Source organism: Mizuhopecten yessoensis, unplaced genomic scaffold (assembly GCF_002113885.1).
Source record: "Mizuhopecten yessoensis strain PY_sf001 unplaced genomic scaffold, ASM211388v2 scaffold10651, whole genome shotgun sequence".
Lineage (NCBI taxonomy): Eukaryota > Metazoa > Mollusca > Bivalvia > Pectinida > Pectinidae > Mizuhopecten > Mizuhopecten yessoensis.
The window spans coordinates 2,311,795-2,337,318 of NW_018408653.1; the positions used below are offsets into that span (position 1 = coordinate 2,311,795).

Genomic DNA, 25,524 nt, shown 5'->3' on the forward strand with positions numbered 1-25,524 from the left:
TACAAAAACGATACTAGGTGTATTGGGGAGTGTTGCTGAACAATACTAATTGTTAGTTTGAACATACTTTGATTTTTTGTAACGAAAAACAAACAAATTGAACTGTTAACTACTTTCCAACTGATAACTGATCCTCTATATAGAAACAGTAGACAGATTGAACTCAAACGTCGCACAAAAACGGCCATCTATCAGATATCGGGGAACTTCATCTTGTTTTGTTCATGCTAGAACGTTTTCGCAATAGACAAACTTTAAGAGATGAAGAAATTATGAAGATAACCCTGATGATAATTCTGCATAAAACAATACGGTTCCCCCCCCCCCCTTTACTAAAATAGGCAAAAAATGCATGGAAAACAATTCTTTAAGTTGTTCAAAAGGTCGTCAAATTTCACCATTATTCCGAATGAGAAACATTGTTTCACTATCGAAAAAAATATTATTGGTTCAAATTTAAAAAATGTTTCCGACAACAAAAAGACATTGAATAATCTTCTATAACAAAAATGTACTGAACGTTAATCCAACAACAAATGGTGGACTTTTACTTAGTATTTCGTCAGCCGTGGTAACAAAAACAATAGTTTTATCTTTAATAGATAAACACAGATTGTCGCCACGCTATAGTTCACATGCCAAACTTAGACCGAAAACACGCAACATTGTGAATATCAAATTGATAACAAATCATTCCAACATCCCGAATAATTCTTGTAATGTCGTTAATGAGGACCGGACTTTATAACTTCCAGTTATTATATTCAAACTATAGTTATGCTGCTATAAGGAAAGTGAGGTAGAAAAAGCCGAAAATATTTCCTCATCTCCTTGTGCCCTACTGCACATCTTATTCACACACTACTTCCATGTCTATCATGTATTATTGTAGCAAAACCAATTAGTTTTGCTCCACAAGTGGTATCATTGCCTCATTGATAAACAATAAACACGTAAAATTTGAATGTACTGTCAATATTTGAATATGAATAGAAGGAATTGTTTGTGTAATTTAATATATCGTTTCGATCAAAATAAATACTATTATTATTGTAATGAATGAGAGTGAAAGAATGAATGATTTCGAGTTTGAGAGAAGAAATGAAAAAGAAAGAGTAATGAAGAGAAAGAGGCTTCCTGTGATGCTGAAAAGATGCTAGGGGAATAAAATCCAATTTGAACCTAAAAACAAACACGTTAGTTTTTGATTGTTTTAAAACAATTAACACTCGCTATATATATAATATGATACCACATTGATCCCTGTAGAAATATAACTTCGAGTGACTAATGTACAGAAATAAATGTATCAGGATGTGCATCCACGAGTAAATTTGGAGTATATAAAAGACACTTTTAAAAAGGTACCTGCTAATTAATTACAGGCACTGCATTTGATACTTGACATACCTTTGGAGAAATATCAAATTCAATTGAATTAAGAGCATATTAAATCATGATAGTGCATTAATGTCAAATAATCGTATTCATAAACCTCATCAAGTTATTGCATATAATGCTGATGCTCAAATTTAGGTATTTTAGAATTATCTTAACAACAGTGTATCATTCAGTTTTGACCACATGTCTTCACGTTATACCTGAGAATACACTGAGCAATCGTTATCACATTTAAATGGATAAATGTGCATGTGTGATATATACGGTCGAACCCCCAGTGTACACCTACTGGCAAAGTTTGGAGGAGACTGGGAGAAAATTTGAGTGGTAAATGCAATGGAACAAATACCCTGTTTGATTCCAGAATTAGTCATACACGATCGGGGATTATGTTTTCACTCAATCGCAGCCACAGTAAACTAACGCCGTATTTACTTACTAACTTTGGTTTAATTTGGATTAATGTTAAGTTATCGCTCGTATACTTAAATGTGACGGACGGATGTTTCCAAATTATGATATCTTGTTTTTTTTTGTTGCAGCGAAGGGTGCAAAAACTGTATTGTATTGAGCATACAGAACATGAACAAAACAATGATGAAGACCTAAATGATTAGTTTGGTTATTAATGGGTCCATTTCAACGGAACCTGTGAAAACGGTAAACCAGACAACGACATCACAGAGCGACAAGGACAGAGATGCTGTCCTTCAGCGGCGCATTTAACGGAAGAGACTGCTAACGAAACAATATTACTCTTAGAGTCAGAAACACAATAACCTTTCAAAAACATTGAAATAACATAGGAATATGTAAATGAAAGCAACAAAGGAAATAGATCCATCAATTATGTAAGGTCCATGTTACATATAAACTGATAGGAGAAAATCATATCCATAACTAAATTGGGAAATAAAACGTTACCAAAAGACACACACGAGCAGGTCGAGCCAGAGTAGTCTGCAATCAAAAATAATGAAAGAAATAATCAAGCCATTGAATTATTGACGAGTCATCGGGAAAATGCACAGCCTCTTTACAAAATCCATGCGTATTTATTAAAGGACGATCTACTGTGTTAAACGGTTAAAAGAGATTGACGACTGGATTAATATCTTATACAAAGGGGGACAATTCAAACAATATAAATAGGTGAGTTCTGATATTTTGAAATTAAAAGTTCGACGAAGGTTGCATAGTCATCTACTGCGAACGAAAGTAGCAAGATTTTTGTGGCCGGATTATCTCCTGAAAATGAAGGTGGCTCGATTATCTTCTGGAACCGAAGACGGTCGGATTATCTAGTAGGAATGAAAGTGGCTGGATGATCTACTGGAAATGAAGGTGGCTGAATGATCTACTGGAAATGAAGGTGGCTGAATGATCTACTGGAAATAAAGGTGGCTGGATTATCTACTGGAAATGAAGGTGGCTGGATGATCTACTGGAAATGAAGGTGGCTGGATTATCTACTGGAAATAAAGGTGGCTGGATTATCTACTGGAAATGAAAGTGGCTGGATTATCTACTGGAAATGAAGGTGGCTGGATTATCTACTAGAAATGAAGGAGGCTGGACTATCTACTGGAAATGAAGGAGGCTGGATTACCTACTGGAAATGAAGGTGGTTGAATGATCTACTAGAAAAGAAGTGGGCTGGATTATCTACTAAAAATGAAGGTGGCTGTATTATCTACTAGAAATGAAGGAGGCAGGATTATCTACTGGAAATGAAAGTGGCTGGGTTATCTACTAGAAATGAAGGTGGTTTGATTATCTACTGGAAATGAAAGTGGCTGGGTTATCTACTAGAAATGAAGGTGGTTTGATTATCTACTGGAAATGAAGGTGGCTGGATTATCTACTGGAAATTAAGGTGGCTAGGGGATTTACCGGAAAGGTAGACAGATTGTTGTTGTCTCACTGCTGTGGAATATTACAACATGCATGTAGTCTTCATACTTTGAAATCAAACAGAGAATACAACAGCGTTTCTGATGCTGAAATCGGATAAATAACTGCTAACAGTTTGATAGGTTCCATAAAAATCGTTGAGCGATAATGAACTGAAAAACAATCCTTCAGAATGTGTTGTATTGTAAGATGGTTATGATTTCTCTTATGAAGCCCAATAAACTATTACTGTGTTATTAATGTGTTAATTGCCTGCAAATAAAAAGAGTCGGTTACTAAAACTTTTAAACTTTCTTTATATCATTCTCTTATCAAATAAATATGAAGAAGTAGACTTTTGAAAAAAATATTGAGCACAATAAACTTTCGTTTGTTCATGATTGCAGAAAGAAATCGATTTGAGTATTGTCTTATTCATAGTCCAAAAATAATTGTCAAAACATTTAAGCAGGCATGCACGGCATACCAATTAGATAGTTTCCAGATAAAACACAAACAAACGCACAGGTTGTTTTATATAATTATTTATTATACAAAATATGAAATGGTATTATAAAGGGTAAATAAACATGCATGTATTTGTTTTCCATTTGCAGCCAACAACAGAAGTGCTGATAACAAGTCACTGGGCTTAAAAGTAAATATTTAGTTCAGATAGATTTAGTATACAATTGTACAATGTAATAAAAATAGAACAATTCAAAATAACTTAAAATGATACAAATTATCTTGTCGTGCTCTGGAAGATAATCTCTTGAATTGTCAAGTTAACCGGTTGATGTGTGAAGATAGATCATTTGTTGATAATATTCACCGAGAGGTCGATTGAGCGTTGTCAGTATAAACTATGTTTCTTGCGTAAGAAAATGTTAGCGGATATTAGGGCATGTATTCATGAAACCCTTCTCATGCTGAAGCATGTGTTCTGTGGCCAAACAAACATTCTTGTAACTTCTCAAAATCATGCAATACAACCAAAACGTCAGGTTTAAACAATGAAAACAGTATTCTACTTTTAGTCCAAACCATTGACAGGGAATAAGAAATAGGACTTGAGCATAGAATCTGCGTTTGAGCATAAGAACGGTTTCGTGAATACGGGACCAGATATGAAAATGAAAGTTCGACACATTACATTATTAAATTAAGGCATAGTATGATAGCGAATTTCTTCAATACAATATAAATATGTATATCTGTATGAATTTGGTATTTAAGTAAATCGGTTCATTCCAAATGTGCTTATTGATTATTTAGAATTAGGTTTATTTTCAATAAACATTTGACTAGGATACATCTATTGCTTATTTTCGATGATTTAGTGTACGGACAGTTGCTGATATTTGCACAAATTGGTATTCGAGAAAAATTCATTGATTTTCTCCCCCTTTTAGATTCTTTTATTGCATACGACTTACATGCAATAAAACAAAGCTTACATAGACTTCATATTAATGGTAGAGATATATTATGATCATAATGACATGACATTATTGAGGACATGCTGCGGACAAATTGGCTTCCCATTGTTTGAAATTTTTAGTCAAATGCTCATACATGAACTGGGGGCGTGCACAGTTAAATTGTCTATGCACTCACACTATTCTGTGCTGGGGCTATTCCAGACAGTTGGCCGGTAGACCAAGATCCGACAATAAATGTACACGTATGTAATATCTAATGAAAATGTCTAGTGTCTATAAAGATATGAAATCTTTAAACCAGAACTAAAACAGATGTATTCATGTTTAAACACTGTCTTTGACACCCATACAGAAAAATGTTAATGGCCAGTGGAAGATCTATGCGATAAAGCAGAAATGAAGTTAAAGTAAGCATTGTCCTCGGATAAAATAGAGAGGGCAATGGAAGAAGAGGGGACCAAAGCCCTCAACAGAATAACCTAACAAAGGTAGAACCATATTTTAGGTGGGAAACATATAGATCTACGTAAGTTCCTAATTGAAGTACCGGGGTAGGATAATGATTACTATTCGGTCACCATTATATTTTAAAATGTTCTATAAACCTTTGACGATTTTGTTGGAAACAGTCAAATTCGAATGTTTAATTCCGATATAAAACTCAGGAGAAATGTATTATTATTATTTGGAATTCTTTCAAATGGGATTTAGCAGGTGGTCTATGTAGTCATAATATCAAGCAGTATCATTAAGTATATAGACTTAACAAATAAAACATATATCGTAAAAACAAACAAAATATGGCACTCCTCATCGTCGCGCGTTCTTCGGGAATCCGACAAACCGAACGTTCACATCGAAGTCTCACTCAACACATTTGTTGATTTCGCATTAGGTTGATGCAATGGTTTTCATACTTTTGAAAATAATGCTGATTTTTTTTACCAAAACCCAGGAAATAACTGTCACACAGAGGTCAACTGAGCATCGTGTGGTAATTCATTCCGATTGTAACTAAATCACTATGTTGGCCACAAATACCACACCCGTTCTAAGGCACGGCTGATCAGTTTGAAATACCAAGGTACCATACGGAGGTGTTCCTGTAATTCGTAGTCATGGTAACCATCCGGTGCATCTTAAAATTGTAAATTAAAATTTATCCTGAAAATGAAAAAAATATTGCAAAGATATTTTAAAATCGTTTTCACAATAATAATGCTTTTTGTTTCTTAGACTTTGTTCTTATATAAAACTGTCTAAGTAGACATGTTCACGTTTTGTCTTACTACTTCTGTTTTTAATTCACGCATTTGCAAAACTGCTTCATTGCATATTCATACAGTGCCAGTAGGTTTGCGCGACAATTTTTCGTTATGAATAAGTAAATGCAAAATAAGCAAAAACATACCGCTTTTACAGTGCAAGGATTTTATTATACTTACCTAGGTACAATGCCTTTTATCCAGTTATTGGAAAATCAACGTCTTTCTGACCTTGACCACTGACAGTAACCTATTTTATTGGCATCCATTTCCATGACATTTGACAACTTAGTTTGACCTTGGCATGTGAAAATTCATCCCACTCTATGAATCAAAAGATATGGCCTTGAACTTTATGTATATGTATTGTGAAATAGAACTTTATGGACAGAAGATATGTTGGATAACATCAACAACGACCTTCCTCAATGACAAAGATCCGCATAACAACCAGGACCTTTATGGCGATAATTATGGCATACGCATTAACAACGAAACTCGTGATAGATGACAACGACATTATCTAGGACAACTAACCTCATCAAGACAATGACTTCAAGATCAAAACGACCTTCATGACGCTAATCTATTGACAACGACCTTAATGATGACAATGGCCTTCTTGTTGGAAATTACCTTGACAATGACAGTGACATTAATGAAATTGACCTTAACCTTAATTAAGAATATAACTTTCATGTTGAAATAAACATTCTTGATGACGATGTTCATGATGGCAACACGTTTTATGATGACAAAGACAACAACAATGACAATGACCTCTATGATGCTAATGATCATCAAGACAAAACCATTCACCTGTATATCATAATTAAAATCACTTTCAGGGCTAAACAGCTGTATGATGCAGTGTAGTTCATTTTGGCATACTTTATCTATTACCAAATTTTAAAGATGCAGTCGTATTGTGTGTCTCACGTTGATATTTCATGATGACACACCATACTTCACAATTTTGTTAATTTCAAGATTGCCGTGTAACTATAATCAAAACAGTTTTCATTGTGATAACAACTTTCTTAATGTAACACCAACCTTCATTTAATTTATTTTTTTAATTTGCTTATTAATTTTTTCTCTTTTTATCTGCATTTACCCTTTCTGTGTCAGCAATGAATGTTTTGTCCTATGTAAAACTACTGTTACTACTATCAATCTTTCTGTAAGTATAACTAACTCTTCATTACCTGTAAAATGACCATAACACACAGGTTAACATTTCTTGTAATTATATGATCAATGAAGCATAAGTTGATAAACTGATTTTCAAAATAGTGAAGACTGCAGAAATGTTGATGGAAACTGCTTTCCCAGAACATCCACAGGGGCCAGAAAATACAGAAACAAAATACTTTTCTGGAACAACCACAGGAGCCAGAGTATATTGACAAAAACTATTTTCCGGTACAATCACAAAGGCCAGCAGATACAGAGAAAACTACTTTTCTGGTACAATCACAGAGGATATAAGTTACAGAATCTGCTACTAGTCCAGTGTACGAATGGTTATATCCAAAATATGCAGAATATTCCTGATAAACTACTCAAGTTATTAATAATATTAAAATGGGTAACTATAACGCATCTGACACCTCTGGGTTCAACAACACTTACCAGGCCAGGTGTAAAATATGATGATAAAGAAAACTAAATACAACTGTTACGGGTTTATACTTTAATTCAATTTTTTCCAAAATTGATAAAAATTTGGAGAAGAACCTTAGGTTCCTGTATATAAAAATATCTAATATGATATGGTGCTTAAAATATTCTGTATGTTTAATACTTCTGGATGGAATAAAATATTCTATATATACATACACATTGTTTATAATAATTATTAATAAAATGCATAATTTGATAAAATATATAGCACCCTATAATATAAGATATCCACACCTACATGGTTGACACTTAAACTTAAATATTTTGAATTAAAACACATAGCTTCATAAGTACCATATTTATCCGGCAATAAGCCCATGCCTGGTAATTAGCCCACTCACAGCTGTTGCAGATCGGTAGAAATACCAACAAGAGTTATTCCATTGGTCCTGTAAAGAGCCCCACCCCCTAATTTTGGACAGAGATAATGTGCTGGCACCCTGGGCTTATTGCAGGATAATTACGGTAATGGCACATTGACTTATATGGGCATACCTGTTAATCAGAGTATATCACACTCTCGCATCACTTCTTTATCTTACATTTAAATTGGTCTACTCATTATCGCTGACCCATGCATACCAGGTATACACCGATATTTTCAGTCAGTCTAATTTCCTAAATTTACTGTAAAGTGCTTAATTAAAGTGATTAAACAAAATAATAACTACTTAAGAAATAAACGTATTTCGGACATTTTTGCAGCAACATATACACTTATATATATTATGTTATCGATGATCAACATCACTTACTGAATATAATTGTAATTTTTGCAGGTCAAATTTCGGTGGTATTAAACTTGGATCAAATTCAAAATTAATTTATCAACATCACTTTCCACCTTTAATTCAGTACATATTGGTTCCACACTGGTACATTACTCAAAAGTATCAAAATTTTGTGTATTATGTTCTTACAGCAAAATATTGTGGCGAAAATAAAGCAATCACTGAGTATTCCAACTATACATTTAGTAATGCCACATAAAATATTCTGTTAGATTTTCAAAATTAAAACATCTACATTGTACTTCTAATAAGTGAATCTTACATGTAATTTTACCACCAAAAACAAATCATTAAATCATATAGTGAAACATTATCGAAAATAAAAACTGAAAGATGTTATATTTTAATTGAAGTAAGATCTTGTTATAACATGCCTTATTTCATTTGACATCTCACCAACTACCAACATATTTTAAGGAACCCTGTGCGATTCCTTTACACATTTCTCTTAACGTATCGCTAATTTGTTTTTACAATGCCAAAATTTTCCTGGACAAATGATAGCCATATACCGAGGTTTCATTTTACACACTATCAAATAGTGAAACATACATATAATGTATACTGGGAAGTTTTCGCCCAGCCAAACTTTCACCCTTTGCCTATGAAATCAATACCCGCCCAGTGTTAATTTCATCGTTCACATTTAAGTACTGTTTATTATTTTGTTTACTTATATTCCCTGCAATGATAAATTCATTATCATCAAGGAGGGCGGAAAAGGCAAAAATTAAACAGCTGCGAAAATTTCCCGGTATACAGTAAGTAATTGACAACCATTATACATTTCATTCCATGCAGCATGACAACATAACCCATTTTCATACAGTGCAGCATGGTATAGTTTGTCAGGTGTATAATGTTTTACAGCCGATTGACTAGCAGGTCAGGGATTAAATGGTGCATTGTATTTAATTTAATGGGTAACATTGGTCATTCATTTAGATTTGCATACGGCAAATGAAATAATCTAGTTTAAATTGAAAATATTGTTGGTGAAAATATAGTTCAGCCTTGTGGTGGATACATCTAATGGTGGAAAACATGGGAGGATTCAATGATATAAATAAATGCATCTTCATTTTTGCAGTAAAATATGAAATGGAAATATTGGTTGTTATAATTGCTTGATATTCTTTTCTTTGTGTTGATATTTGTATAAAACAGGCAAAAAATATTGAAAAGTTTTGTATACATTGTTGATGGATAGGAAAATAATGGTGAATAATTCTGGATTGATGCATGTAATTTGAGGTTGATTTGGATAGCTAAGGTAGAATTGAAGTTGCACGGAGTTGGAAGGAATCGGAAAGCAAATGGTGTAAAAGTTATTATCCCTTACATAGATGTTTTGGTCAAAGTTTTCGGTTGATGTCTCGGAAACACGCATTGCACACTCTGACGGGTTTCTTTGACAGGGCTAGGCGAACCTCCTTGGAGGAGCATTCGTTACAGAAAATGTTGCCGCACTGACGACAATGGTGCTGTAGAAAAATACAACAAAGAACAGGTTACAATAATTAATTATTCACATGTCACACTTCATCCGTTAGTCATGGTCCATCGCACACTTGTATCTCATACACTGCGAACTATTGAAAAATAAGCGATTCATGGTCTTTTTCCCCATTCGTAGTTCATACACAGCCAACTACAGAAAAACCTTATCACAAACATGGACATCTTGAAAAACCTGCTTTAATTATTCAAAATCTTCCTTAGTCCCGTGACAGTTCATTTCTTTAGTAATACCTTGTTATACTGCCCTCTAGTGTTTGTCCTGTTAAATATGGCATTATAAAGAGGTTTGACTATCAGTTGAATGGGATGTAATACAAAGGCATTGTTAAGAGAAAGGAAACAGAGCCCTTGACAGAAAGTGAGATGGCAAAGAAACAAGGGGCATTATATAGAAGTTTTAAGGCACTGATGTTTTTAAACTTTAATTGATAATCACAAATACTGAAAATTTTCCTGGTTTCCAGAATGATGTATAACTGTGTTTATCAGGTTTTGGTATGCTAAGTACAAGTATTTACTGAAGAAATCAACATTCTAACTGTAGCATGCATATCTGCCAAGTATCCTTGATGAGCACTGCAAAGTTTTCAAAAGAGCTCCTGTAGGGGAGGTAAACACTAACAGGACAGAAAAAGAGCAGCAACATTTAGTCTCCTGTGAAGTGGAAATTACGTAATTAATTATTAGAATAGCAAGTTTAGAATGAGTAACAGCCCAGCCCTCAGATCTCTTCATCCCTGAGACTGGGGCCTACACAACAGATTAGAATGAGTAACAGCCCAGCCCTCAGATCTCTGTAGTCTCCTCCCAGTATCAAAGCCTAAGATTAGAATATGTAACACATCGCTGCCTCACCCTTCCTCCCCAATACAGGAAAAATCTGGCGGTAAGTTGATAAAACATTGGTTACTTGCATTGACCCTCACATTCCTCAACATACACACTAGGAAAAGTCTGCCATTAGACAACCACTCAAATCATACACACTGGAATAGTGTTGATTTAGAAACATTAAATAAAAATGGATATTTGGTATAATAGTTGAATTATGCATAATTATATATCATATAACAATATCACAGCTGCCAATACCATTCCTTATAAAGTAAATTAATTACAACACATTTTTTTATATCAATAAAAACAAATACATATAATACAATATATGGGATAAGGCATGTGTGCATCTCAATAATCACCTCAGTTTATCGCTTAGTTGTTCAACACATTATAAACATTTTAGATAAACTTCAAAATGAGATATAATTATAGCGTTTTACAAATTTCTTAAATCATGAATAAAGAAAATGTGTTTCATGACTTCAGGTGACCACATTGATTTCTTTGTACTTTGAACAGTTTTAGTTTATCCTGGTTAGCTCAATGTTCTCTCAATGAAAATTATTTGATTAATTGAAAATTCATATCCATGATAAAACCTCCTGTCCATGGAATCTAAATGGTTTTCTGTAGACCAGAGACTTTATTAGAATATCCATCAATGCAAAATTCCTTTTTCTTTATTCTTTTGTTGTCATTGTGCTTAAATTTCTTTCTTTCTTGTTTAATCGCTACTTTGTTTCCACAAAATGCATGAAATCACCAAATGATTTCTTAGTGTTTGGAAAATATGATCATTTAAAACAGTTATGTGTATGTTACAGAAAACAATGCTCCGAATAAGTAAACCAAAGAAAATATGCACAGCCAGCGGTCGGTCAATAATGAGCCCTCGCCTTGACCACTTGTCCTATCCTCGCCTTGACCACTTGTCCTAGCCTAACGATATCTTTAATGCTTGACCTAAATCACAACAGATCAATTATATGGCAATTTTAATGGCAACTTGTGAAGGAGCAATGACACCACGGTAAATGACCTTCATTATCACAAGTATTCAGTCTTTGCCACAGGAAATTGGTCCCTTTTCATCAACCGTAGTCATGACTAATATATGTTGCTATGGCAACAGATTCATTGAAGAATGTGGTCATCGTTTGTTGATTTCGATAAAACAGTTGTCACAAACACGTTGAGGCTTCTTGAAGGAAGGGAGCTTGGCATTGTGTGCGGAACATTCCTGGCAGTATATGTTACCACAATTTCTACAATGGTGCTGTCAATAAGATAAACCAAGGTGAAAACAGTGCAACTTATCAGTAAAAATATCAGGTTATTTGCTACCTTGCATGTCCAATGATTTGTGCTAGAATTATCTCCCTTAAGGCAATATATTACTTCAAATGTATCAAATTTATGATTTTATGATTTTTATATTTCAATTTAAAGTTTTATTAAGTGGAATTACTATAAAGATAGTTTTGTTTGCTTTTACTTCAAAGCCTATTACGTGCTGCATTTTTGGAATGATAAAAAAACCCACCTGAATTCTAAAGGCCTCTATATATGATGATAATTAAACTGGCCCTGTGGGAATGAAGAAAATGCAGGTTTCATCATATCTGTAAATTTTTCAACATAACTTAGTATATAACTTACCCGCCGTACAGTGACAGAGAAACCTTTATTACAGCTCATACACTCCTTCACCTCGTTGTCGTCCGTCCACTTGCGGCTCTGCACCTTCGTTGTAGTTATCTTCAACAGTTAAGAGGGTTAAACAACTTAACTCATCCACTGGTTATGCTTGCTTACTCATCAGAAACTTGTTAACAATATTTTAGATAATCAGGCCCTAGTTTATAGCAATGTTCCGTAACTTAAGGAACTTCCTTGACTCAGATTTTTTTATTTGAAAGTACACTGTTGAAAGCAGAGTTCAAGTCTGTGGGTTAAATAATTTATGATAGAAATATTGTACATAATGTTTATCGGAACATTCTGTCACAGTTTTATTTTCAACTCCCCCCCCCCCCTTCGTAGCAAGGTGAATTTATCATTGTAATTATAATATTAGTTTAAGGTTCTTATATACCCCTTTATTACAACCTAATTCGTAGGTTGTTTCAAAGCGGTTTACAAATTAATTTCTGTGGTTATAGGGCCTTTGCAATCAGCCAATACCTTTCTCAACTCCCTGGGGAGCATGAAGCCTGTGCAGCCATTTCGACGCTCACAGCTAGCATTCAACAATTCTATCACTGCCCAACCACATACTCATTTACAGCCGAGTAGACTGGAACAAGCTAAGTCAAGTATCTTGCTCAAAGAAACAACACAGTGCCGTGACGTGACTCGAACCTGTAACCCTTTGGTCACAAGCCCAGTGTCCTACCACTATAGACTACTGTGCCTTGTAGCATAACAGTGAATACTGATAAATCACATAATATACATAGTAATTAAAACGGAAGGGCGAGTGTGTATTTTACCTGCGATGGGTGAAAGTTTGACTGTGTGAATATTTCCCTGTAAACAATAATGATCTAGAACGTGATATTACATAACTACGTGTATGAACACTTGTAATGACGATTTCTCTACAGATCTAAAACAGGTAGGATATGACCTCGGACTACCTACCTGTGACCACTGACACCCTTGGTATGTGACCTCTGACTACCTACCTGTGACCACTGACACCCAAGGTATGTGACCTCGGACTACCTACCTGTGGCCACTGACACCCTAGGTATGTGACCTCAGACTATCTACCTGTGACCACTGACACCCTAGGGATGTGACCTTGAACTACCTACCTGTGACCACTGACACCCTAGGTATTTGACCTCAGACTACCTACTTGTGACCACTGACACCATAGGTATATGACCTCAGACTACATACCTGTGACCAATGACACCCTAGGTATATAACTTCAGACTACCTACCTGTGACCACTGACACCCTAGGTATGTGACCTCAGACTACCTACCTGTGACCACTGACACCCTTGGTATGTGACCTCTGACTACCTACCTGTGACCACTGACACCCTAGGTATGTGACCTCGGACTACCTACCTGTGGCCACTGACACCCTAGGTATGTGACCTCAGACTATCTACCTGTGACCACTGACACCCTAGGGATGTGACCTTGAACTACCTACCTGTGACCACTGACACCCTAGGTATTTGACCTCAGACTACCTACTTGTGACCACTGACACCAAAGGTATATGACCTCAGACTACATACCTGTGACCACTGACACCCTAGGTATATAACTTCAGACTACCTACCTGCGACCACTGACACCCTAGGTATGTGACCTCAGACTACCTACCTGTGACCACTGACACCCTAGGTATGTGACCTCAGACTACCTACATGTGACCACTGACACCCTAGGTATGTGACTTCAGACTACCTACCTGTGACCACTGACACCCTAGGTATGTGACCTCAGACTACCTACCTGTGACCACTGACACCCTTGGTATGTGACCTCTGACTACCTACCTGTGACCACTGACACCCTAGGTATGTGACCTCGGACTACCTACCTGTGGCCACTGACACCCTAGGTATGTGACCTCAGACTATCTACCTGTGACCACTGACACCCTAGGGATGTGACCTTGAACTACCTACCTGTGACCACTGACACCCTAGGTATTTGACCTCAGACTACCTACTTGTGACCACTGACACCAAAGGTATATGACCTCAGACTACATACCTGTGACCACTGACACCCTAGGTATATAACTTCAGACTACCTACCTGCGACCACTGACACCCTAGGTATGTGACCTCAGACTACCTACCTGTGACCACTGACACCCTAGGTATAATTTGTAAGTGTATCTGACTTACCTGTAGTGACTGATTCTCCCTTCCCAGTTCCTGTAGAGCGGCCTGTGTATCGTCAAACTTCCTCCTGAACTCTGTGGCTTTCTCTCGCAGTCTTTGTCCCTCCTCCTCACTCTTCAGACACCTGTAGATATCAAACAGTCACAAACCCACTAAACCAGATCATTTTTAAGTAGATGTCAAACTTGTCTTGTGAATTACCAATAAACATATTAAGAGCTATCCTGGTAAAACGTTTATGCCACCCTAGGACTCCGGGTTTTGTTTAAACAGAACACCCATAGATCTTAAATCATCTTGGGAAGAAGAAATAAGCCCTAGGATAAAAGTGATTAATTTGGAGCTCTGGGCCAGGCTGACTTTACAAATAGCCTTAATGTGCATTGCTATTTCTAATTGTTCTTCACTATAAATAATTATTCACTTTTTTTGTATTATATCCTCTGTGTTTTAAATTATAGCCGTTATATTCAATACCATTCTGTAAATATCAAATCAAATGTTAATTTACATACATTTGTATTAACTTTATTATGGATTATATAAACTAATTTGCTTTTTGCAAATGTGTTATTTTACCAATGTGTAAATATTAGTATGTTCACTTCTGTAAATACTACCTTTCTAATAAGATTCTTCTTTCATCATTGTTGTTTTCTAATTTTGCTTCAAGTTCTAGAAAATATGGAAGGCAAGAATTTTCATACATAATTGTAATTTCATTTAAGTTCACAAAATAGTATAGCAAACAAACACAAACGTCAAGTGTGTTGGTGCAATCTGGCCAGCTGTATCCTACAAAACACATGTACGTAGATGTATATATAAAACATGGCTGACATTCAGAGGAATTTTGAATACAAGGCTGGGACACTAATCAGAGTTTTGCCATGAATCAACACAGAATTGTCATAGAAGAATGGTTCTAATTGGAATTACTGCTTCTGTTTGTTTACATCAGCAGGAAGTAAAAGGTGCCAATATTATGAAGTTGTAGGTATATTTTACAACCAGAACAACATTATTGAGTGTGAAACCATGCAGAATGAAAACTGTGTAAAACAAAAAGAGACTTGGGGACAAATTGATCAGTGTCACATAACTGCAATCAAACATTTTTAAATTATATACTTTTATTATCCATTATATCTAAAGCATTGGACAGTATTTAAACTATGTTGTGATAGTTAATAATTGACTAAAATCATAGAGAATCACTTTTATCAGGCAGTGTAAAAATTGGCTTACCATTATAGTAAAAGTACCATAAATATAATCAGCCTCCAGGGCACTGGAAAAATTGGCTGAAGGGGTGCATTTTTTGAGATAAGAATATAGGTTGTGTCAGTTAATGTTACAGCGACAATTTCAAGTTTGTTCACTGTTTTTACCTAAAACACTGGAAAATATTTTGGCCAGATTGGAAAACTGCAGTGTCTGATAAAAGTGTACATAGTACCATATTTTATTACACCACTAGTGAAAATCCTGTAATCTGATTGGTCGAGTCAAATTGTTCCTTTCACCAGTCACATCACTTTAACATTGAGTCAATGGGAGGGTGCTTCCCAACGCCCTAGCAACGAGTGACGGTGTGTGTAACAGTGCAAAATAGTGACTGTGTTAAGAAGATAAGCATACGGTTCGTTTCAGCCGTCATGTTGATTTTCGGTATAATAAAATATATACAACATTCATTAGTGTCTGACACAGCTATAGCGTCACCCCTTATATATCACTATCTCCCTCAAATGTACTATTTATATATTGTTAACCGGAGAGGGCCAGAATGGAGAGTGATTGGGAATAGGGGCGCTTACATCATTTCAATAAATGCCAAGAACAAGGAATGGGTGATTATAAAGGGAGAGATGCTAAATACAGTAAATACAGTATAATTGCAATATGAAAATAAAGTTCTCTGTGAAATAAACAACATATGAAGGAAAACTGAAATTCATCCACTCAAGCTCTGTACCTAGTTTTTCACCCGACAGTTCGTCGTTGGCTTTCGTGAGGTCCTCTACACTTTGCTGTGCGGTGACAAGATCGCCTCTAATGGTGGTCAGATTCTCATTGAGCACTGTCGACTGAAGTTCATATTTAGCTCTTTCTTCGTCCAAACTTCTCTGTATATCACTGCTACGTCGTTGTTCTTCAATCTATTCCAGACAAAACAATAATAAGACAGCGTAAGCCTAAAATAAATCTATGGATCTTTTTATAATCTTGATTTCTGTCCTGGAAATGTGTCGATTATCATACAGGGTAAAACGTCAATGGTTAGGTCCTGGATCAAATTGTTCAGGGTTTAAATTTTGCATGCTACCATTTATAGTCAAAATCCTAGCTAACTCTCAAACAGAGGGGAAAATAAATTTATGAACAATTTTCCTGGCCAGTAGATCTCTGAACAGTATAATATGAACTGACCAACTTATTTTGTAGTCCAGAATTTTCCTCGCGTAGCACCATCTGGCTCTCAGCGGCCTTGCTTTCTGCCTCTTCTTTCCCCTGCTCGATCTGTCATAAATATTACAGTAAACACAATTACAGAGAGATAAATACAGCTTTCGTATCAACATCTAAACATAATTCCTTGATAGAATTTATCCAAACTATAAGCAGATATTCAACTTGGTAAAACTTCAGGACTTTTCATCTTATACACATGTTCTGATAAATGATAATTTTGCTCTTTTTATTTCTCAGCTGTGTAACAAAGTAAGAAAGTATTTTTCTTTTCACTAGGTGTATCATTTGGGAATATAAGAAATTATGGAAATTTAGAAAAAAATAGGCTGTAGTCTTACTGTGTCCATCTTTTCTTCTAATTCTTTTCTTTGATTCTGTATTTCCAGTTTCTGAGAAATGAGAATTTCCTTTGCTTCTAATAACTCAGAGACCTCCTGTAAAGTAACAGACAAACAAATTCAAAAGACATTCTTTCAATCATAAATCAATAACCTCAGGATGTTTCTCTCCAATATCATGATTATTGATCTATGTTTCACAAATAATCTTACTCCAGATATATAATTATTTAGTACACAAATACAGGGATCAGAGTAATTGATTTATAGGTGTCAAATCAGTGATTCTTCAACCAAAATTTTACAACAGCCTTTAATTCCTTCATGCATTGGGGAAATATAGCATTATTTTTATTGAAATAGGAAGACATTCCTGATTTTTTGTGAAAGCACTTTTAGCCAGGGGAAGTAGCCGGTATTTGGCTGAATAATTAGGCAAAAAAAAAAAAAAATCAATGCAAATAAAGGTACATTTGCTAATTTTTGCTTTTGATATAACATGATATAAAGGATTACCACAAAACGTTTTGTGAAGACACAGTTCACAGATTGTTATATATGAAAGATATCCACAAGATTGTTGACCTTATATCGGTCTTTGTTCCGGATTGTTTGTACAGGATATAGTCACTTTTAAATGTTATTCATGTCGTAGTAAAACAACAGAAAACATTATGGAAATCGGTATCAAAGACATGTGAAACCATAGACTTCAGAAGTTCAAAAAATCTTAATATCTTTCGATGTATTTTATCATATTGTGACAGAAAAGTTGACCTTTCTTCTTTCCTGTTTCTCCGTCTCCAATTGAGAAGTCAGACGATTGATATCACTTTCATATGACTCGTTCACAGCTTTCATCTCTGTACAGGACTTCCTGAGCTCAGTTAGCTCTGTCTCCATGACAACCTGTAGGTGAAATGCTTAATATTTCAATTTCAAGTCGAGAAATTTATAGGTGTTTCCCAGCTGGGAGACTTGACAATATATCCCATGTAAGGACATGACTTCATACAAACAATTGGCAGACTTTGTACTGCATAAATGTCAACCTCTGAAACCTCCAATGAAGGAGATCTCCTTCATTCAAAATTTTTATTGAGGGAGAAAGTGTGTGAAATGTGACTGAAACGGCTTTGCTCAATTTATCTTTCTCTTTTTAGGAATCAAAATAACTCCAAAAAGCATTCATTTGATTCAGACACACCTGTTATGATCATTACACACGACCTGCAGTAACTAGGAGATCATTTGACCACAGGATGTATATTTTAATTTGTGAGAGTTTGGACTTGAATGAGGGTGTTTTGAGGGATAGAGTGGTAAATTATGGTCAAAATGAGGTCAGTCGCCCTCCTAATTTGGGAGGGTTAATTCGTTGACAGCTATTTTGTAGATATGGGTCGTGAAAAGCATTATTCCAACCATATACCCTCTGTTTAGAAAGTTCCTCATATATAACAATCTACCAGACATTTACAATACACCTTTATTTTAGAGTATTGCTCTTTGCCTTCACTTTGGAGCACACATTGGAGCACTTTTGGTTTGGTGTGTATTCCTTCTTACCTTCACTGTGGAGAGTTCCTCCTGTCGATTCCTACTCTCTGATAGTTCTTTGTCCAGTTCCACCATCCGTGTGTTCATGGCATTCCTCACCTGAAAGTCAAACAAGTATCTAGTTATATTCCATCTGTAGTTGAGATATTGCCCAAGTTTCATAAATGTTTACAGAAAACGCCAGCAAAAAAATAAAATAATAAATTGAGTTCTAGCATATAGTATACACATCTTTTAATTCTCAATGCTTTACTTTCATGTATAACTTTTACATGTTAATGAACTTGCTAAATATCAAAATTGTAATTTTAAAATTGCCATGTCTGAATATATATGGTCGCTTGAGTAGAAAGGCTAACTTTATTGTGAAGATAACATTGCCATAATAATACTTCAGCAGACAAGTGTATATTATACTTATGTTGGAATAAGTAAGTCAGATGTGATCCTGCACTCAAATTTACTCCTTATTATTTACCCGGTAACAGACCCTGATTCGTTTTACTGTAAACCTCTCCAATTTTTGTGAGGTATTTATTTTCACAATAATTCTCTCTCTCAGAACTTGGATGCATTAGACTACATTGTCTTAATTTCATATAAAGGTAAACACTGATTCAGTGATGATTTTCTTAATTATTATAACTGGAAACAAATCATACATATCATGGAATTCAAAATGATCACCCTCAGATGTTTTTCCCAAAAATACCCTTGCCTTAACAATCCTTCTTTTTTCATATTTTCTATTTATACACAAGCATTTTACAAACAATGTTTTTACATGTGATGATAAAAGTATTTACAGCAAATATAACATCAAACAGACACACAGTACCCTGTTTTCAAATGTTGCCATGCCCATCTGGATTTGCATATGTGCTCCAGCTCAGATTTGAGGAAATCCAAGCTTCCAAGCTTTTTAGTTTTACAATCCTTGAATTTATTTCTAATTTCATTTATAAACTGATGAAGCCCCATACAACTTCATTGAGGTCATCATGAGATAATAAGCTTGACTGAAAGACAGCACGATACATTTTCCAGAGGCTAAATACATTATTTTCACTTTATATTTTTCTGTTACCTCACTAAGCTCGTCAAATGAGTTGTTGAGCTCTGTCTCCCGCTCTTTGGCTTTGATGAGCTCTTTGTCGGTGTCAGTGTGCGCACTCTGGAGCTTCCCTAGACTAGTTTCTGTGGCGGATAGTTTGGCCTCCAAATCCTCCTGTTTCTCTTTGAGATTCTGTAATACAAACCAAAACATACCCTTCAACTGTACAGTTGCCTATATTTCACTATGTATACATGTTTGCGAATCTCTATATAATGTTTTTATAAGGTTTTAACTCACTGTCAGAATAAAAAAAATAAAAAAATGCGTTAAGTTTGTTAAACAATACTTAAGATTTTGTTTCATTCTAAGGGCTGTTCCATAATTTGTCATATGAGGGGGTGGGAGGCACCTATATTATTATATTATCGGTGGTGGGTTTAAGATAAGATTTGCCTATCAATATATATTAAACCACTTGGGGTCTCAAAAAGAGTGCCTTCCCTACCTCTCACAGGATTATATCTGGAACAGCCCTAAAATGAACCATTTCATTTCTGTTTACTCTTACATAACTTATATAATATTTATAAACTTTATTTAATTTACAATAATTATGAAACAAATTATTTCAACTTATATTAATCACTCTTGTTGACCCGGATGTTAGCACACAGGGGTCTTATTGTGGGAGGAAACCGGAGTACCAGGAGAAAACCCACGTGGTCGGGCGAGCAGCTGGTACCCCACACCTTTTATCGTCCGATCGGGGAATCGAACCCAGGCCACCTTGTTGAAAGGCAAGTGCGCTATCCACTGCACCAGCAGACCACCCTATGTTATGTTACTCTTATACATTTTTTATCCTTTACATGCATCAGGGCTTAAAACATTAAAAACTTGACACTGACCTTTAACTAAATGTAGTCCACAACTAGAGATTATATGACTATTTGTATACTTCTAAAATGAAAACATGTGGGAATTATTATGACTTGTGAAATCACATAACTCCATACGAGTGGCAACTAACTATAAACACACAATTTACCATTTCACTTGTTTATAATTGATAACTTTAATTAAATTAATTTCCTCATAACTTTAATGTATTCCTATTATATTAGTTATATCATCTATTTTATCATTTGCATTATATCCAAGTATCTACATATTATCTTCAGTCTCAGTCATGGCTTGACAATGGGACCAGTCGGTCTTAAAATATTGCGACAAGTTCAACACGTAGTGTTTGTGTATTAAGTAAAAGTTTGATAATACATATTATGTATCTACATAATACTTTTTGTTTTGTATATCACAGTATAATGTTTAACAATTAAGTGTGAGATAGGATTGTCACTGGACTACTTCTGTCAGTAATGGCTGGTGTTAGATGTTGAGTTTTATAGGAAGGCTAACCTTGATCTGTTGTTGGAGTTCCTCAGACTCGGCCACCTTGCCCTCTATCATGGCCTTCAGCTGCTGTTCTTTCATATCAATCTGCTCCTTCTGAAAACACAGATTATTTTTTAGTTCAAATTTACAGGATGATAAGAAAGTTTTGACCTTATACACATCTGTAGCTCCAACCTGTGTTGAAGTCAGTTATTGTCATGTTTAGGTTTCCTGTCTTGGACTTTGACCTTATACACCGGTAGTACCAGCTGAGCTGAGCTGTCTGAAATGAGTAATCTCTAACCTTTTCACCCCTATGTAACTTAAGTAAACCCTAACATGCATTGATCTGGATGAGCCCATTATGGTTAACAGTGGTGAAAGGGCTACATCATTTTGTTTTGTTTATATTAAAACTCACTAACCCTTCCCTTCAAACTCTAGTTTGTCTTTTAGTTCAGTAATCGATGTCCAATGTTTCTGTATTGACCTATGACCCTACTCACCTACATGTATATGTACATTATTGTACATGTAGCTCTAGACTGACTTTGAGGTCAGTCACCTATGTCCTAGTTTTCTGACTTGAACCTTGACCTCAATGGTACTTACCTGAAGCTCCAGGTTGCCCTTGAGGTCAGTAACCTATGTCCTAGTTTTCTTACTTGAACTTTGACACTTACTTACCTGAAGTTCTAACTTGTCTTTCAGGTCAGTGACCTCCGTGTCCAGTTTGTCTGCCCGACCCTGTAAGGCTGCCTTCTCGGTCTCTAGATTGGCTACCTATACAATTAACAATATATCTGAATATAAATATCAGTCAAATTTTTAAAAAGTCCTTTTTTTTGCCATCACACATATTTCCTCACTTAATTTTAATGTGTTAATGAAAACTATAACAGAAAACAATATTTGTATATGCCATGTGAATCTTTTCCTGTGAATAAGGAAATGACAATTGATAAATTTCATTTTATATTAAAAATGAAAACTTCAGGCTCTTGTACATTTAATGCTGACAATTGCAGTTTTAATAACACAGTTCAATTTTTTTCCATTTATTCATCTGATTTGGAGTGGGACTATAACCAATAAGTGGTTAGCGACTGATAAATACTGAGTTTTTTTCTGCAAAATGGTACTACGATTTTTAAATATTAGAAATGCCCATTTTAATTTGCGTAAACTTGACAAACATTCCTTTCTGTTTTATTATACACATGCATCATTTTATTTTGAAATATAAATTTATTTGTGAAGATTCAGAATAATATAATATATTAAGAAGACATTACCTGAGATTTCAGACTTGTCTCGGACGCTGATTTATTAGTTGCCAACTCCTGTAAAATAAATTCAGAACTGTACAGACATTTTACAAGCATACTGATTTGAATTCACCCAAGGGAGATAATTGGTAGATTAATGCTAATTAACATAATGAACTGTGAGTATTTGTATTTGTGTGAAGACAAAGTTTGAAGTATTAGTTTCATTACTGCAAAATGAGAACTTCTCGTATGGATTTTGTTCATTCTATTTCCCCTTGAAAGAAAGAAATCATTATGAGAAGAAACCTGTGGTATATTTAACTGGTATATGGGAAAATTCAAAAACAAGTCAAATTTGTTTTTAAAGGTTAAGGGCAAAGATTTGGCCAAGAGACAATATTGAGGTCTAGAATATTACAATGATTTGACATGATCCTTCAATTTGTGAATACATTTTAAATTCTCATTCGGGAGTGTTAGTCGTGTGCTGACCTTCTCAGTAGATAGTTTGGTCTTCAGTTCCTCTAGCTGTGCACTCAAACTATTCTTGTCTGCCGCATGCTGATCTCGACTTATCTTCAGCTCTCCCTCCAATGATGCCTTCAAGGAGAAAGTAAAAAAGATTACTGACAACTCAGTAAAGTACATGTACATGTAACTTTATCAATGTAAGTGTTAATGTACCCTTTGTTAACCTAAGGTGTCAATGTACCCTTTGCCAACATAATGTGTTAATGTACCCTCTGCAAGCTTACGTGTTAATGTACCCTTTGGCAACATAAGGTGTCAATGTACTCTTTGTTAACCTAAGGTGTCACTGTACCCTTTGTTAACCTAAGGAGTTAATGTACCCTTTGTTAACCTAAGGGTACCCTTTGTTAACCTAAGGGTACCCTTTGTTAACCTAAGGCGTCAATGTACCCTTTGTTAACCGAAGGTGTCAATGTACCCTTTGTCAACATCAGGTGTAAATGTACCCTTTGTCAACATCAGGTGTAAATGTACCCTTTGTTAACCTAAGGTATCAATGTACCCTTTGTCAACATCAGGTGTAAATGTACCCTTTGTTAACATAAGGTTTCAATGTACCCTTTGTTAACCGAAGGTGTAAATGTACCCTTTGTTAACCTAAGGGTACCCTTTGTTAACCTAAGGGTACCCTTTGTTAACCTAAGGGTACCCTTTGTTAACCTAAGGGGTCATGTAACCTTTGTCAACATAATGTGTTAATGTCCCCTTTGCCAACCTAAGTGTTAATCTACCATTTGTCAACATAAGGTGTCGATGTATCCTTTGTTAACCTAAGGTGTCAATGTCCCCTTTGTCAACATAAGGTGTCAATGTTCCCTTTGTTAACCTAAGGTGTAAATGTACCCTTTGTTAACCTAAGGGATAGTTTGGTCTTCAGTTCCTCTAGCTGTGCACTCAAACGATTCTTGTCTGCCGCATGCTGATCTCGACTTTTCTTCAGCTCTCCCTCCCATGATGCCTTCAAGGAGAAAGTAAAAAAGATTACTGACAACTCAGTAAAGTACATGTACATGCAACTTTATCAATGTAAGTGTTAATGTACCCTTTGACAACATAAGGTGTAAATGTACCCTTTGTCAACATCAGGTGTAAATGTACCCTTTGTCAACATCAGGTGTAAATGTACCCTTTGTTAACCTAAGGTGACAATGTACCCTTTGTTAACCTAAGGTGTCAATGTACCCTTTGTTAATCAAAGGTGTAAATGTACCCTTTGTCAACATAATGTGTTAATGTACCCTTTGCAAGCTTACGTGTTAATGTACCCTTTGTCAACATAAGGTGTCAATGTACCCTTTGTTAACCTAAGGTGTCAATGTACCCTTTGTCAACATAATGTGTAAATGTAACCTTTGTCAACATAATGTGTTAATGTACCCTTTGCCAACCTAAGTGTTAATGTACCCTTTGTCAACCTAAGTGTCAATGTACCCTTTGTCAACCTAAGGTGTCAATGTACCCTTTGTCAACGTAAGTTGTCAATGTACCCTTTGTCAACCTAAGTGTTAATGTACCCTTTTTCAACCTAAGTGTCAATGTACCCTTTGTCAACCTAAGGTGTCAATGTACCCTTTGTCAACATAAGGTGTCAATGTACCCTTTGTTAACGTAAGGTGTCAATGTACCCTTTGTCAACATCAGGTGTAAATGTACCCTTTGTCAACCTAAGTGTTAATGTACCCTTTTTCAACCTAAGTGTCAATGTACCCTTTGTCAACCTAATTGTTAAAATACCCTTTGTCAACCTAAGTGTTAATGTACCCTTTGTCAACCTAAGGGTTAATGTACCCTTTGTCAACCTAAGTGTCAATGTTCCCTTTGTCAACCTAAGTGTCAAAATACCCTTTGTCAACCTAAGTGTTAATGTTCCCTTTGTCAACCTAAGTGTCAATGTACCCTTTGTCAACCTAATTGTTAAAATACCCTTTGTCAACCTAAGTGTTAATGTACCCTTTGTCAACCTAAGGGTTAATGTACCCTTTGTCAACCTAAGTGTCAATGTTCCCTTTGTCAACCTAAGTGTCAAAATACCCTTTGTCAACCTAAGTGTTAATGTTCCCTTTGTCAACCTAAGTGTCAATGTACCCTTTGTCAACCTAATTGTTAAAATACCCTTTGTCAACCTAAGTGTTAATGTACCCTTTTTCAACCTAAGTGTCAATGTACCCTTTGTCAACC

The 25,524-nt window shown here is 35.4% G+C and overlaps 1 protein-coding gene across 5 annotated transcripts in view; it reads right to left on the bottom strand.

Moving 5' to 3' along the window:
• Positions 1-3,841: 3,841 nt before the first annotated feature.
• LOC110461706 (early endosome antigen 1-like) overlaps positions 3,842-25,524 on the bottom strand; it is a 46,439-nt gene continuing 24,756 nt past the window's right edge. For 3 of the 5 annotated variants that reach the window (XM_021515321.1, XM_021515322.1, XM_021515318.1), the window contains 14 exons: positions 23,308-23,415; positions 22,840-22,887; positions 22,232-22,327; positions 21,569-21,658; positions 20,180-20,338; positions 19,102-19,191; positions 18,310-18,441; positions 17,533-17,628; positions 17,153-17,242; positions 16,698-16,881; positions 15,340-15,394; positions 14,723-14,843; positions 12,502-12,600; positions 9,170-9,965 (listed from right to left, as the gene is read on the bottom strand). In XM_021515321.1, the coding sequence (XP_021370996.1) occupies positions 9,837-9,965; positions 12,502-12,600; positions 14,723-14,843; positions 15,340-15,394; positions 16,698-16,881; positions 17,153-17,242; positions 17,533-17,628; positions 18,310-18,441; positions 19,102-19,191; positions 20,180-20,338; positions 21,569-21,658; positions 22,232-22,327; positions 22,840-22,887; positions 23,308-23,415 (1,497 nt within the window). In that variant the 3' untranslated portion in view covers positions 9,170-9,836. Of the gene's footprint in view, positions 5,904-9,169; positions 12,119-12,501; positions 12,601-14,722; positions 14,844-15,339; positions 15,395-16,697; positions 16,882-17,152; positions 17,243-17,532; positions 17,629-18,309; positions 18,442-19,101; positions 19,192-20,179; positions 20,339-21,568; positions 21,659-22,231; positions 22,328-22,839; positions 22,888-23,307; positions 23,416-25,524 lie in introns of those variants that run through there. The other 2 variants (XM_021515319.1, XM_021515320.1) reach the window with 2 other exon arrangements.